The 14,741-nt window shown below is 37.0% G+C and overlaps 1 protein-coding gene across 2 annotated transcripts in view; it reads right to left on the reverse strand.

The window, feature by feature from the left end:
• MYLK (myosin light chain kinase) overlaps window positions 1-14,741 on the reverse strand; it is a 192,019-nt gene that overhangs the window by 87,443 nt on the left and 89,835 nt on the right. For both annotated transcript variants that reach the window (XM_042827127.1, XM_042827126.1), the window contains 7 exons: window positions 13,688-13,853; window positions 12,429-12,594; window positions 11,158-11,194; window positions 8,633-9,204; window positions 7,072-7,275; window positions 5,948-6,082; window positions 1,193-1,345 (listed from right to left, as the gene is read on the reverse strand). In XM_042827127.1, coding sequence (XP_042683061.1) covers window positions 1,193-1,345; window positions 5,948-6,082; window positions 7,072-7,275; window positions 8,633-9,204; window positions 11,158-11,194; window positions 12,429-12,594; window positions 13,688-13,853 — 1,433 coding nt within the window. The remainder of the gene's footprint in view (window positions 1-1,192; window positions 1,346-5,947; window positions 6,083-7,071; window positions 7,276-8,632; window positions 9,205-11,157; window positions 11,195-12,428; window positions 12,595-13,687; window positions 13,854-14,741) is intronic.

Genomic DNA, 14,741 nt, shown 5'->3' on the forward strand with positions numbered 1-14,741 from the left:
TTCGGAAATCAAGATCTTAAATTTACTATTTCTGTCTGGTAAATCTACATCGCTCTGAGTCTTGGGGAAAGTTACTGTAATCCTCATGACAACAGGAACATAATGAGTTTTAGGGAGGAAGTGAAGAGCTAAAGCTTAAAAATGTTAAACCCATGGCCTGACAGCCTGTCATGAGCATTCTCAATTCTCTGTTTTTCCCTGCATGTTCCATGACTCTTAAGAAAACAAAGTGGGATGTGAAATGAAGGAATGAGCTCCCCACTGCAGAGTAACTGCAGCAATGCAGCTTTTGAGCCCTAGATTAGTTGAAGTATGGGAGGGATTCAAATCAGTGCAACAGTGACTAAGTAGCTTGAAGTAGCTCAAAAAGAGTACAGAACTCTTGGGAAAAGATAGGAGACTTGTGCTCTCATGTTAGCATTGTATGTCACCCCTAAAATAACTCTGATTTGCTTAGTAAGAGGGGGGCTGTCTTTTTTCTGCGTCTCAGTGAAGAATCAGCAGGTCCCATATCAGTGACTGCTCCCTTGAGGTGGAGTTCTCGATTTGCCTTAGCTAATCCAGATGAAATGCTTTGGAGCAATTATAAGCGACAGCTTTGAGAACAGATTAGTCTCAAACTTATTTTAAGTCAGTACTTTCTTACTTTGTGTCCTTTTTTTGGGAAGGGGGGTAGGGTAGGTACTGCATTTCCAATTCTGTAATCAGGAATTTAACTCATAGATTAAACAGAATTGCTCTGTTTTCATTTTAAGCTTGCTTGGTATTTTAAGTGGATTCAAATAAACTAAATAGGGGCAGGTATATTGCTGAAGGGCTGAATCTTGGAATCCTAGGGCACATTTCTCACCAAGCTGCCTGCACTGATTTGGGACAGATATTATTTGTCCTAGACAAATTAAATAATTCCCATGGCAACTGACACTCATCAGTATGCTGCAGAGGCAGTGACAAAGTATTATAACTTTGAGAATAAAATAACTTGCAGATGACAAATACCAAATAGTCCTGAATCTAGGGGGAGAAGTCTGATCACGTGCAGCCATGAAACAACCACCAAAACAAATACCAGATGAGATTATAAGAACAAAGAGCGTAATGCTGTAACTGTAACAACTGTTCAATTTATCCACAGGATTCTGTCAGTATGGCTGTCATCACTGCAGTAGTTACAGCAGGCTGAGATACTCACCTTTGACTGTGACCTGAGCACTGCATGATGCCCGTCCTGTGTTGTTTTCAGCCAGACATGTATAAATGCCATCATCTTCTGGCAAGGCATCTTGGACAGTCAGTTTTGCAACTCCAGCTTCGAAAGTGGAATGGGCATACTGAATTGGTTGTTCTACAGACAGATAGGAAGAGAATTATCCTAATACATCAAGTTTGTTTGAAAAGCACTTCTCATTTCCCCTGAAATCTGGATGCTTAACAGCAATCTGTATATTAGAGTGCAGAGCCAAATGCTGCTCTCAGGTTTATATTTGAATTCTGAATAGATTATCTTTCAGACAGGTAAAAGATGTCTTGTGTGTTTGCTCAAACATTGCCTATATATTGGACTTTGCCTGAAACAAGATATTGGCATTGCTGCCCCAATGTACAAAATCTGCTGGGTGTGATGAAGCACTTGAAGTTCTTTAAGTCATGTAGTTTGCAACAGAAGACATTCCAAGAGAGGCAAAAAGATCTGTGATGGAGCCAAGAGATTGATATACCACACAGTTAATCTACATTGAAGCATATACAGTCTGGTAGGAGACAGGTACAGTCTGGTCTACAGTGACATAGCTATTAAGAAGTACATTTTAAGAAACTGGTTCTGTAAATTGGTATGGAAAATGCTTAGATGTTAATGTAGACTGGTTAAAGTTGCCTTGCTGTTGTTTCAGAAAGAGTCATCAATCTCAGCCCTTCTGAAATGCTTCTGCAATCTGTTTTCTCCATATTAAATACTTTCCACTACTGACTCATCATTGGTTGCTTTCCCAGTATATGCTATGCTTAAGAGGGCCTGATATCTGCTCATGAACACCATGCTGGAAAGAGAAACTAGCATCATCTGAAAAGAGGGTGAAACAGATGTGACATCTATCACTTGGGAAATCATGATCAAAAGGAAGGTTAAAAATTAATTTCATTGCTAAAGTGACTTTAAAAAAATCAGGACAAAAAACTCTGGGGATTCTTAGAACCAGTTCTGCAGTATCAGCAGGACAAATTAAATGATGGCCCAGATTTTTCTCTTATTTCTGATTTCCAACACGAAAAATATTTAGAGGCAGTTATTACCTATGCACTATCTGCTTATGAAATTTAATTCTGAAATACATATACACCGTGAACTTGATCCAATATCTGAAAAATAATATATAATTCAGGGTAGGTGATTTTCTTGTCTTATTTGTCTTACAAGTTACTTAAGTTTGCAAATTGTCTACCTCATGAAAAACTGGGTTGAACATTTAATCAACTGCCCATAAGGCTTCAATTTCAGAATAAACGTTCTGTCATAGATCTTATTTGTATTACTAGTTCCCTCGAGCTCCCTTTCATTCAACTGAACAGACTGTTGTAAGTCTTGATTAACTCAAAATATGTATTTTTGCGTATAAGAATAACATTAACATTGAAATATGTAAATGCAGAGCTTAGGTCTTAGCAGAGAAAGCTTTCTGTAAGAGAGCATGTGGTGCTTGACTGCCTTTATGGTCTGAATGTAGAGTACTTAACATGATGGGAATGCTGCCTGGGATTCTTACTCTGAATCTATGAATGGTGCCTAATGATATTATGATGATAACCAGGTCAGAAATAAACAAAGGATAAAAGATGCATCATCATAAACAAAAATAAAAAGCGCAAAAATAGGATAAGTGTTCTTTGTGGAAAATGTTCTCCTTCGATATGTCCCTAAATGAAAATATAAAAATTTATCCAGGGACACCACATATATCTTTTCTCACTGCAACTCAACAGAACTGTAACTCTTTTTTTTTTTAAAGCATTGTTCAATATTTTGTCTTTTCATGAGACCCTGGAAAATAATAATAATATATCTGCCCTGAGGAATAACCTACAGCAATATTATAAGTTATGTCCATTGTACTTTTAGTTTGATCTATTAAAAGCAATTCTCCCAGTAGTGAAATGTTCCCTTCTCTAGAAGCAGAACAGTCAAATCTCCATGACATTTTGGCAGCAGAAACAATAACAAAAATACCTTACTTGTGTGGCATGTTATGCCAGAAGAAGGGAAAATTTCCCCCAGCTCATTTATTAAAAGCTTTCTGGAAAGACCATAAAGCTATTCTAAAACAAAACACTTCTCAGAGAATTGTTCTGTTAAAGTTGTGGTCATATTGTTTTTAAATTCAGCAGAAAGATGTTCGACTGGAAAAAAAGAAAGGAAAGCACTACGGAAAGGAAGACATTTGAAATACCGTGATCCAGGCTTTATTCCTGCAAATTAAAAAGAAGTTACTAAAAAATATTTCAAGAGGCTAAAGTAAATTGAAGTTGTGAACCAAAGTACTACCACACAGAGAATATGAATAAATTTATAATGGTTTGGTGAGGCACTACAACAAAAGAAACTTGCTTTCAGGGAATCTGTCAGTAAATCAGCAAAAATTCTTTGAGAACAACTTAATTAAAAAGTAGAATTAGAGCAACAGGACAAAAGAAATGTCTTACAAGAGCTGGAAAACAGCTTTAAATCAATATAATAGAGAATAATCCATGGTTCAGCCAAGCTCTTATTTCTGCAGTTTGGGTGAATATGGAAGCAAATCCTTGTCCACACAGATAGTAAGTAGTAATTGATGACAATGCACAGCTTACGTCATCCATTTTTTTGTCTTGGTTGACCTAAAAGTGAAGTCAATCTATGTAATGGCTTGGAAAATGTTTTGTTTTAAATTTGTATGCAGCCACAGCTGCTAAAATAGTAGTATCTACTACTGTGGATATTAATATGATGGAAAAGCAATAACATACAGTGATATATTCTAGGTTTCTAGAATGAAAGAAGTATGTATCCATCTTTAGAAAAATACACAATGTCCCTAACTTTTGTTATTATGATAGCCTATTGTACTTCTGTACCTCAGAGTCATTATTGCCTTCTGATTTAAGAACAGAGTTAATGCACTGGCTTTCACCTACAGAACCTTCAATGGTTTGAAATCCAGTGATTTGGGAAAAACTGCTTATGTTTCCTTGTGATATTGATCTGATTGCAGTTGGAAGCTTGGAAGCAATACAAATATGGTTATACCTGACTAGGTGCAGACTCAGCTGAGGTCAAAGGAGAAAGATCAAAGCATAAAAAAATGTACTGAAAAATGGCAGGATGGCAAGGTGCATACTGAAGACCTACAGAAACCTGTACTTGTTGATCTCTAGGCTGTATTTTTTCCAGGAGACAATGGTTTTCTAGTTGGTAAAGCTACATCAATGAAGATGTGTGCCTGCACTTGGAACTTGAATGTCATTTGAGACACAAATATGCTCTGTGTGATATGGAAAACAACTAGCTGTTACTACATCCCTCATGACTAAAGGAACTGTGTATGGGCATGGGGTACCCTTGAAACACAAAACTGAAATAGATGACCCTGTTGGTAGGAGTTACTCTTTCTGCGCTGCAAGACACAGTTCTTGAGTTGCCACAGGGATTCTACTGCAGACTGCAAAGGAGGAACTGCTGAGTAGACAGAGAAATAAATGATTTCCAATGGGAGAATATCAGAGCTTTCATTCACATGTGTTTCGTGTTGTAAATAAAGCACTGGCCTTTCTATTCTAGATGTAGAGCTGTTGGGAAGGAGAACAGGCCAGGCTGTGGGAACATACCGATCTCAAGGTCATGGTTTATTTGCCATGCCACCTTTTTGAGTTATTCCATTTACTCTAAGCAGCTTAAGAAAAACAGAGATCATTTACAAATAATTCATTTTAAAACAATTCTGGAGGAAATAGCTTTATGGTGAAGCACGCCGTTCTTTGTCTTTAAATCACACATATTAAAAGATAGGGAGAGTCTGCAAAAAATCGATTGTGCTTCAGGAGTAACAGAAGTGATCAAGGGTTGAGAAGAATAAATCTGTCCAGTGTTTAATAGATATGACTCCAAACAGAAAGAGCCCATAGTCAAATCATGTAATCCCTCAGTACCTGAAATTATTTGGAATCTAAGCAGAACACAGATGTTTGAGAACATATTAAGAGGGGACCACTAAGGAAGCTTCCATGTTCAGTTATCTAATTACAGCATGGCAGGGGAGCCTGAAATTAAAAAATATCTTATCATTTTTTTAATTAGCTTTTAATAAGCATTCCTGTGCAGCATTGGAGTCCCAAGGAAAATCCTTCTAGCAGACAAGGAATGAGAAAAGCTGTGATTTTAGTATCTTGGGCATATATATATGGTAAAACTAATTATGACCTGCCCAGGTGAATGACAGGTGAAATCAGGCATTTCTCTACAGCCTTAAGGAGTAATAAGGCACTTAGTTTGCTTATAACGTATTTTTCCTGCAGGACTGTGATGACAACCCACTACCCTCAGAGCAGAGGCTCATAACAAAGGAGTAGCATATCATGGGATTCAGCATACAGTAATTCAGCTTTTAATAGCAACACAGACTTTGTTGCAGCATGGTAAAAACTGCATTTAACATAACCCAGGAAACTCATAAGCATACAACATTTTCACTAAAGTCCCTCCTAGACATACTAGAAAACTGTAGTAAAACAGAAAGGTACTTTTAAAACCTATCCTTTCTTTGTATTATGCGCATATAAATAGATTTTCTAGTGTACCACATTATGATGAGTTAAGAATCCACCATTCACAGCCATGCTATGTCCTGATCACAGTGGCATTTGAGACTGAGAATGTAAATGGGTGCATGTGTGTATTGCATAACAGAAGATTCCTTACCATTGAGAAGCCATGTGATCTCAGGCACAGGTACACCTCCTACACAGCATTGCAGCACAAAGTCTTGCCCTTCACTCACAGTGCATCCTTTCAAGACACTGGAAAAACATGGAGCGACCTCTTCAACTTTAGACCCTTTAAAAACACGATGAAAATAGTTTATTTAGCCCAAATTGACAAAATTACCATTACTGCTCCATAATGTTTTCTAGGCACACTTAGGTGACATGGCCAAGCTAATAAAATAAATCCATGTCAACCAGCAAAATATAAAAGTCCACCTATTGCAGTCAATCACAAAAAGGAATATGCAACACACTGATTGAGAGCTCAGTGCAAGGAATATGAAGAATAATTCTCTTCACGTTTTTTCTCTCAGAACTTCCCCAGTTTTCCCTGTTTGGAAGTGAAACAGGGTGACTTAAGGATGCTGCTTATGGATATCTCATGAGACAGAAAGTAAGATAGTTTGGATATGCTAATTTAAACTCAAGCACAATAAACAGAAAAGCATTGCATAAACATGATCATAGCTCCAGACAAAAACCTAAAAGTAGGTGAAAATATTAGAATTGAGGACAAGATTTCCTAAGAGGCCAACAAATATTTCAACAGCCAGTAAGACAGTGCTTTCAAGCTCAAAATTATTTGCTGCTGGGAGTCTGCACTTGAATTTGGCAGCATGCAATTCTCATTCCTTCACTTTTTTTCTCCTTGCTTTAGTGCACAGGATCAGTTTGTACTCACAAAACATTTCAGATATGCAGTGTCTTATAGAAATGCTAAGCAACTCTGAGAGAACTACATGCAGAACAACAACAAAATCTTTGGCAACCTGTATCAAATGCAAGCACTATGTAAAACGCCTCTGGGGAACAGTCCTCCCTGTGTTCAAAGCATTTGATGAGATGGTTTTAGTTACACAAACAACAGTAACAGATCAGAGAGGAAACTGATGTAGGAAATGGTTCACCAGCTGTTTGTCACATTAGTGACAAAAATAGAAATCAAAATCTATCTGCATTGAGAAATTCAAGTAAGAGTTTAGCATTGACCAACCTCTGACAAGATAGGAAAAACCCAGCCACAATTTTCAAAGTGAAGATGGGCTCACGCACACTTACTTTTGACAGTTAACAACCAGCTGGTGGAAGTTTGGCCTCTGGGGTTGAAAGCTGCACAGCTGTAAGATCCACTGTCCCCCAGGCAGGCTTTCTTTAACCATAAGCAGTGAGTTCCATCTTCTTCATAAATTTGAACACCTTCTCCAGTTTTAATACGTGCACCCTCTTTGAACCACTCCACATCCGGTTTTGGTTTCCCTGAAACTAGACAATCAGGTGTTTGATTTGTGTTTGAACAAGTATTCTCCTTAGTGTAGTTCACGGTACTTCAGTAGGTATAATTTACACACACTCACTGAAGTTTCTGTAATTGTGTAAGTGATATACTGAACTATATTCAAAAGGACAGTTTGATGTTTCTGATCCTCCAAAACATTTCAGCCACCCCAGCTTTACAATGACAAATGTTTGGTAACTAAAAAAATCAACAAGCACTTCTGTGTGAAAATTGTTCCTCTAAAAGTCTCACACACACACACACACACACAATGGATATTAAAGAAAAAACAACCTCACCACCATTCCTTCCTCTCCTGCTAAGCTGATTTTTCTGAATACCTAGCAATACTTTGCAGACCATAGTACCTACCATTGAAATTGTTATTGTGGTTGCTCATCATGGGAATCTACAGACTGGATAGAAGAAGGCTAACAGTATATACAGATATGTGAAAAGAGGGTGCAAAGAAGATGGAGCCAGGCCCTTTCTTTTCAGTGGTGTTCAGTTATGGGGCAAGAAAGTATGGGAACAAATTGAAACAGAGAAGGATCTGTTTGAACACAGAGAAACACTTCCTTATTGGGAGGCTGGCTGAATACTGGTACAGGTTGCTTAGGGGGGTTGTGGAGCCTCCCTCCTTGTAATATAGTTTTTCCCAGCTAAAGTTCAGATACAGAGAGAACGGACAGCATTCTAAAACAGTAAACTTTCAGGAAGCAGAAAAGCAAAACAGCGATATATATCTTGACTGTCTGCTTTTCTTATATCAGAGGTCTGGAAAGCCAGACTGGTCCTAGCAGTGCTCAGTGAGGCAGTAGCTATAACGGGTGAGAGGAGAGGAATGGCTGCCAGAAAAGGTCAACCAAACCAACCCTGACTTCTTTTCAGCAAGCAGGATTCTCAGGGACTTTCACCTTGCTGATATTCCTTCTCAACTCAAAACATTTCATCCACTGTAACAGTGTTTCAGCCTGGAAGGAATGTACAGACAGTAAGCAAGGGCAGGAATATCAGCAAAAGAGATGTATCATACACTGCAGGAGACCTTTTCCATGGAGAGCATACAAGGGTAGAAGAGTCTCTTGCACCCTTCTATAAGAAGTCCTAAAACTACTCTGCAGAAATGGTGGCACTAATTACATCTGAGGAAACATCAGAGAAGGCATGGATGCTACTGTATGGAATTATTTGAAAATTTCATTGAGTACTGTGGAAACATGAAATATATTATTTATTTCCAAAATCCTTTAGGAGGAGGGCAACTTGCAGAGGAGGAAGTGCTTCACCATACAGAAGGGGAGACTGACTAAGTCTGGGGCTCTAATAACTTTCACTCTTTACCTTTGCTCTTGAATTTAATCTCCTGTCCTTCTGATGCTTCCATGTTCTGTGGGCAGCTCTCAAACTGGGGAGGGATTCCCAAAGGCTCTCTTTTTTCCTCCTTTACAGACTTCCGGGCTCCAGCTCTGTTTTCTGCTTCTCTACTCCTTGGACTTACTTGTCCAGTCACAGATGGGTTTTCTTGAGTTGTCATCAGGGGCTGCACAGTCCTTTTCCTGTCTTCAGCCTGTCTGATGAAAGTAGTCTGGGGTTCTGCCTTTGGTTCTGGTTGCACTTTGACGGCTTGTAGTGTGATGGTGCTTGAAGTTTTCTGTAAGACCTGAGGTGCCTTGGTTCCTCCAGATTCTTGAAGAGGTACTGCATTGGCTTCTTGGTTCTGTCCCTGCTTAACATCTTTGGCTTCTCTGGAGATGTAAAAGGTCTCTTTCTTTGCTGATATCCTGTCTTTGGTTTCAACCATGAGTTCAGTGCTGCTAGATTTTAGCTCTTTAGCAATCCCATTGCTAGTTGCCTGTTTGAAATCTGAGTTTTCAATAGCTTTAGTAGCAAGTGTTGTTGGTTTTGATGGCATGCTGAAGGAAGATGATAAGTTTACAGATATATGACTAGTTATTGTGAAGACTAGTTATTATAAAAAGTGATATAAATGTCCAAACCTGAGAAAAAAACTGAACTGATTAGCCTTTAGTAGTAAATGTGCTACTCTTCTTCAGACAGATTAAAAACATGGGTGGAAGAGGTAAAATGAAATTGTTAATTAAATATGATTAGTGCTCAAATATTGTCTCAACTGAGAAATTCCTGAGTACAAATCCTCTGTTCAGGTTGTAACAGGTTGTATGTGAGCAGATGTTAACCTTGTATGCGCTGCTAGAGAATAATTACTTGAGACTCTTAGAATGTCCTTAGTGTAATGCTACTACATGCTTTAATAACTTCAGGCCATGTGTACTTGTAGCTTAAAACACTACATAAAATAGCTCCTTAAGGAGAAATTAAAATGTTAATTAGGCAGTGAATTTACTGTTTCTAGCTATGGTATCTTGTAAATTAGGTGGTTTCAAAAGGGGACTAATCAGTACATTTGACAAAAGTCTAGGGGAGCAACAGGGATCAAAAATTAGTTATAAAAAAATAAATTGACTGGATGTAAAAATATCAGTTATGACTTCATTAGTAAGAGTTTCTCACAGTTATGGTGGATCTGCTGCTCTGAAATTGAGGCACAAGAGTACTGAATAATTAGGGACTCGAATTTAAATATCATAAATTGAAGTTGGCATCCCCTGACCACTAAGTTGTTACCCAAGTGTTGTGTCTGTCTCATACTTCCAAAAGCATAAATGTATTTCCAAGGCAGAATTGGAACATATTTGAAATACTGAAAGCCATTTCTAATCCACATCTGCTTTGCTGTATGTCACTGTCTTTTTTCCTAGGGAGATTCAGGATATTTATTATGGTACTTTTTTTCAGTTAGAGTTAATTGTACTAGAGACTTAACACACATGAGATTTACTGTTACAACAGTAAGATTTTTACATTTTACAAAATATCCTTCATCCATAAGTGAATGATGGAGCAGGCAAAAATACTCTGGAGAACCCACACTACGTAGGGAATTCTGGCTGCAGAAAAATGCAGTTATATTTGCACTAAATTTTTTTGAAAGCATGTTCCTAAAAATCACACAAACCTTAACACAAGATAATATGGCATTTTCAGATCTACTTTGCAATGGACATGAAGTCAGGATGGTGTAAATGTGTACTTGTGAAATTTCATCGAGGGCATGCAAGGACAGATTTAACACCCTAGAGAATGTAAATCAACTGCCCTGAAGGCTTAAAGCATGTTATACAGTCAGATTAGACCATTCCTTTTCTGCATTTCTATTTATGAGAAGAAGTAATTGTATAAATTACTATGATTTTTAAGAAACTATTTTAATATTAATAATCTTGACTAAGTTCTAAAATATTGATTTGTTTGTTTGCTATTACTTTACCCTTTCTTTTGTAACCAGTTTTCAGACAACATCGAAGACCATGGCCATAGTGTGTTTTGCTTATGACAGCAAGGAACAACCTGCTCAGCTCTCAATGTGTAGGTTTCTGACTCAAAAGTTAAGTAAGTAAATAAATGATTTGATAGTTGGAATAGAGCATATATACCAATTATGTGTGAATATATGTGGGTGTCCACACATAGTTTTTCTTCATAATATATAAATATTTGACTATATGGAAGCTGTGAGCATAAACCCACCTAAACTTTGCTTAGCTGAAGCAGACCAGCACTCCGTATTTCAGAGTTTAGCCACCAGTTCCACCAACTATTTCATATTACCAGAAGACTTGAAATTGGCACTATCTCGTTCCAAGTTCACATTTTCTAACTTCCAAATACAGACTAGCCCAGAGAGATTTATCACTGTATGAGGAAGGCTTATGCAATAAATGTTGAAATTACTGCTGAGAAAGAACCCCAGTATATGCTGGGAAAGAATCCCAGTAAAAACATACCATATTGGCTGAGCGTGGGTGTCAGTCTTATCTGGACCTGGAATTGAGAAAAAAAAAAAGAAAAAGAAAAAAAGAAGAAAAGAATACATAACTTACATATAAAATACCATGCACGCCACTTTGGGGCAAGATTATACATGAGATTGCATAGTTTAAAAAAAAAATAAATCAAAAAGTACTTCTGAGCCATTTGACTGCTAGCATTTTGCAGCAATTCCTACTACTTGATTTAATCAATAATGAAAGAATTAGGTATTATGTATAGTGGCTAGGTAACTGAAATCATCCAATTAGTCAAGTTCATTGCAAGAGAGTGCCCTTTTTACTGACCTGCACTAATCCCAGAAAGAATGCATGCATTATTCATAGTTGTGGTCAGCATCTGAAGCAAACATATACCACAAGCAACTTTGTGCCCCCAGTTCTGCCTCATCTGTGCCCGTTGTACAACAGAAAGCCACCCACTTCAGGGAGATCCAGTATGGATCTGGTTTCATGTTTTTTAAAAAATGGCTTAATGTACTTAATGGCCCTTTTTTCTATAAAAGATCAGTAGAACAGGCAACCTAGAGGGTCTCTACAATGACCTCATCAGGTTGCAATACATAGATAAAACATACAGCTTTAGTTGATAAAGGCCAGTAGTAGTTCTGAGGATCCCAAATGCAAATCTTATTGTTATTTATATTGATATCTTACAGAGTGACATCACTGATAAGAACCAAAAATTACACTGCTTGGAGTACATGCAACCTATTTGTCTTGTGATTGCAGCTAAGGGCATCAGCGGTTGATTTAATTATTTCATTGGGTCCAGCAACTATAAAGCCATCTGCTTACCTCTTGAAATTTATCTTTAGTGTGGTTGCTAAGGGCGTTACGACTTTGAGGCTAATGTAAAAGATACCCTAAGAAACATCAAACTGCAAAGTGAATGGTATATGGTAATGCATATATGAAATAGAACATTTTAAAATATTTATACAAAAGCATTTATTTCCTTTAACAGTAGGGATATAATGTAAAGGTAGGATTTGATTTTAAAGTTTGTTTTAAAGTTGTTACAAACAAGCTTTTGTTTTGTTACAAACAATTTTGATTGTTTCTTCCCACTGAAGCAACACAGTATTTTCAGCCATAGTATGCTCCAAGCTATCACAGTGTCAGTTGATGACAGGGAAAAGTAAATGCTCATCTTGAATAAACAAAGATTTTTTTAAAAGGACTAACTGTTATTCATTTCTGCTCTGTCCTTATTGTCTTTACTGTACCTTGAACTGTGAGCTCTGCAGACACAGATGCCTTCCCTGCACTGTTTACCACCATGCATGTGTAAATTCCTGCATCAGCAAGTTGAACATTTTGGATTTCCAGGTAGTGGATTCCTGTTTTCTCAAACATGTTGAAACGCTCATTTTGCTGCAAATGAATATCACCCTGCAAATATCACGAGATACAATCAGACAGTTGAAGGCTGAATGGGAGCAGGATGCTGGCAGAGCAATCAAAGTGTGTGTTCTTCTAGATTAAATAAAGTGATTGTAATTCACTGAAATGATAGTTTCAAAAAAAAAAAAAAAAAAAAAAAAAAAAAACAAAAAGAAAAGAAAAAAAAAAGGCCTAATCAGTGAAATAAATTTAATAATCACTTGGAAACTCTCACATTACTGACAGAAAAGTGATTGCAGATCTTGTGTATGCCCAAAGGGGGCAGTAGGACTTAAATCTTCAGTGTCGTTTATTAGTCAAATGAATCTTAAGTGTTGATCATTTTTATTTTATTTATGTACATTCTATATGCTCACAGTTTCCCATGTTGATGCAGGTCCGAAGTTGACGGCTCGGGTCTCTTGTTGTGTCATACTCCTTTCTTTTACTATGTTTTAGCAGAAGTCAAACTGAATCATCTGAACCTTTGTTCAGTTGCCTTAGATTTTTTTTTTCTAAATTTGCAAAAAACAATCATGCATGCCAAAATAAAGTCATATCTTTTAGTTTCTAAACTGTTTTGTTTTTTTTTTTTTTCTTTTCAATTCAATTTTGTTTCTTTGCAGATAGCTTCCTAATTTTAATGTACAGGTTAACTTACCCAATATAAATGAAACAGAAAAGGCAGTTCATGATTGAGGAACTGACATAGAACTTGAAAAATGCAGCTGTAATTTTCAAAGCTGTCAGAGACTCCTCTGTGGCCACAGATAAAGCATTAAATCCCTGCAGATCTTCTCTATAAAACAGATATGCTTATGTTCTTATTTCCCACTCTTTCTCTATTTCTCTTATCTAGATAGCAAGGTCTTTGGCTAAGTTCATCTTGTACTTGCTATTTTTATGGCTATTTTGTATTAAGAAGGTATACTATTATCTTTTTTGGATTTATTAAGCGTGAAAATGAGAAAGAATAGGGTTTTCCTTGTTGTACATAAATTCTTGCCATTGTTAATTTCTCATATTGCAGTAGCAAATGCATTTCACCAAGTAACAAAACTTTAGAATAGAAAGCAAACATTAATTTATTGGGAAATCATACCTTAGACCAAGTTACTTGAGGCTGAGGTCGTCCTGTTATTTTACATGAGAATTTGCCTGTTTGGCCTTCACGCACAACAACTCTATTGGGTTTTGTAGCAAACTTTGGTGGACTCTCTCCCCAGATGCTTGGCCTAAGCTCCACAGGTGGAACAGTAAGTCTTCCCCTAAAAAGGTAATTGACATCCTGATTTTAAAGAAGAACAACTAGAAGTTGTTGTTGTTAAAGCACATTTCAGGAAGCATTTTAGAGTAGAAGATTTTCAGCTATACACTTTTTTTGTTGTTTGTTTGTTTTTTTGTCAATGGAAGAAATGCAAATGCTGGTGATAACTGCTCTTGACTCCTCATGCAGCTAAATAGCACAGTGCCACATCCTCATCCAGCAGACACATAACTCATAGGACAGATCCTGGGGATATGAGTTGCTTATAAGAAGAGCTGAATGAAAAACTAAACAAACAAACTAAATGAAAAGAAACACTACATACATTTAGTTTTCCCTCTTTTCTGTTTCTTAATTGTCCCCTAATAGATTATTTGTGCATACTTGTTCAATGTTCACAGTTCTTTATCATATAGTTTGTTTCAACATTCAGTGCAATTTCTGAATATAAATCATCAATTTCTTTTGGCAACATTTTTGACATATCCTGATAAAGCAAACATGGAAATGGCACAGAAACCCGTTGAAATAGCAGTGAATGTCTTTTAAGTGTAAAATCCAGCTCTATTTAAATGGATGGCACATCTGGGAAACCACATGTGGAATGAAACTAGAATGACAAGAGTGACTGCAATCCAAAACCCACAGTTAGGTAGCCATAAAACTTCAAACATCAAACAGTAACACAGCAAGAAAAAGAAATTTGCAATGTCAGGTATGTTAATGTGAAAGAGAACACTCACATTCTTTGCTCTAAAGCCCTGGTACAACAAAGACACACATTAACAGATGGCAATCAGTAATTTTTTCCTTTTTTTTAACCTTCAATTTCAAGCAAACGGAACCACTTTCAAGACCTTCATTTCCAGATGGCCTTTTACCATATGCA

This window comes from Centrocercus urophasianus, unplaced genomic scaffold (assembly GCF_019232065.1).
Source record: "Centrocercus urophasianus isolate 14NV4802_14NV808 unplaced genomic scaffold, USGS_Curo_1.0 seq_28, whole genome shotgun sequence".
NCBI lineage: Eukaryota > Metazoa > Chordata > Aves > Galliformes > Phasianidae > Centrocercus > Centrocercus urophasianus.